Below are 1,288 nucleotides of genomic sequence, written 5' to 3' on the forward strand. Positions count from 1 at the left end.
TATTTAGGTTTTAGCCGTAGCTTAAACCACATTTGAGATTTCCCCTTTCAATGTTCACTGAGCAACCCTGCACCCTGGTGCATGACTGCGGTAGTTGTCTAGGCGTTGTTGTAACAACCCTGGGGGGACTCCCTTATCTTTTGGCCTAAGTTCGGTTCTAAGACAGACTCATCATTCTATCAGCAGTCTGGCTGGCTGCTTCAAAAGGAAACTGAAAATGAAGATTTAATGCTTGATTTAGTTTTCTGGGTGAGAACACTAATTGCTCTGTCGGCAGACCGCAGAAAAAATGTAGATAATTTGTTTATTACTACAAGGGGTTCGGCGAAATGCGCATCACGTTCGGTCATTGCAGGGTGGATAAGAACCCTCTTCAAAGAGGCAGGAATTTCTGCGTCCGCGGGAAGCTTTAGGGCTGCAGTAGCAACGGACCTCTGGATCACAAATAGCAGTAATATAGATGAAGTGCTGCAAAGAGGAAACTGGAGATCTAAGAATACATTTTTCAACCATTATTTTAAAGAAATAGCTAAGGCTAACCCGTGCAGTAAAAACAAGTTGGCCAAGTCTTTCACGCCGTTATTGTAAACCTAATTTAAGGTAACACATTTCATTAAAAGGGAGTATTGTAAAAATTAAATATATACAAAGAACTTGGTTTCATTCATAGTCACAGTACGCTGCGGTCCGCGCAGTCGGCAGATAATAAACACATCTCAAATGTGGTTTAAGCGAAGGCTCAAACACCTAAATAGAACCGTTTTTCCCCCGAAGGGTAAAAAACGGATATTTAGGTTTTAGCCGTAGCTTAAACCACACACTTTCATTGCCTTGCCGACTGGGTCAATTCAAGGTACTGATATAAGAAGGTCACTTGCCGCCCACGCTGCCCGTCCTGTCAAACAAAGACAAACACAGGGTTGTTACAACAACGCCTAGACAACTACCGCAGTCATGCACCAGGGTGCAGGGTTGCTCAGTGAACATTGAAAGGGGTAATCTCAAATGTGGTTTAAGCTACGGCTAAAACCTAAATATCCGTTTTTTACCCTTCGGGGGAAAAACGGTTCTATTAACAGTGCAATAGCAGAGAACGTTTATAAATGAGAGGGCGCATTTTCTGTGTGAACTAATTGGTGCCAGAAATTTTGGGGTGCAGTCGGCCAAATATACCACTCGTCGACAAAGTGCACCACTCGACCGACGGTGTCGGCAGAGAAGTGTCGGCTGCCACCATACCAAAAATTTTTCCGTGCCACCACACTTCGAGCAAATTTACTATAATTCA

The 1,288-nt window shown here is 43.5% G+C and overlaps 1 protein-coding gene across 1 annotated transcript in view; it reads left to right on the plus strand.

Moving 5' to 3' along the window:
* The window catches only part of LOC108366379 (uncharacterized), a 7,214-nt gene extending 6,133 nt beyond the window's left edge, over nt 1–1,081 (plus strand). Inside the window, exons 2-3 of the mRNA XM_017620782.1 lie at nt 123–402; nt 775–1,081. Of these exons, the coding sequence (XP_017476271.1) occupies nt 123–402; nt 775–801 (307 nt within the window). The 3' untranslated portion in view covers nt 802–1,081. The remainder of the gene's footprint in view (nt 1–122; nt 403–774) is intronic.
* Nucleotides 1,082–1,288: the final 207 nt, after the last annotated feature.

This window comes from Rhagoletis zephyria, unplaced genomic scaffold (genome assembly GCF_001687245.7).
Source record: "Rhagoletis zephyria isolate East Lansing unplaced genomic scaffold, Rhagoletis_zephyria_1.1 Rzeph_scaffold_02247, whole genome shotgun sequence".
In the NCBI taxonomy this organism is placed as follows: Eukaryota; Metazoa; Arthropoda; class Insecta; order Diptera; family Tephritidae; genus Rhagoletis; species Rhagoletis zephyria.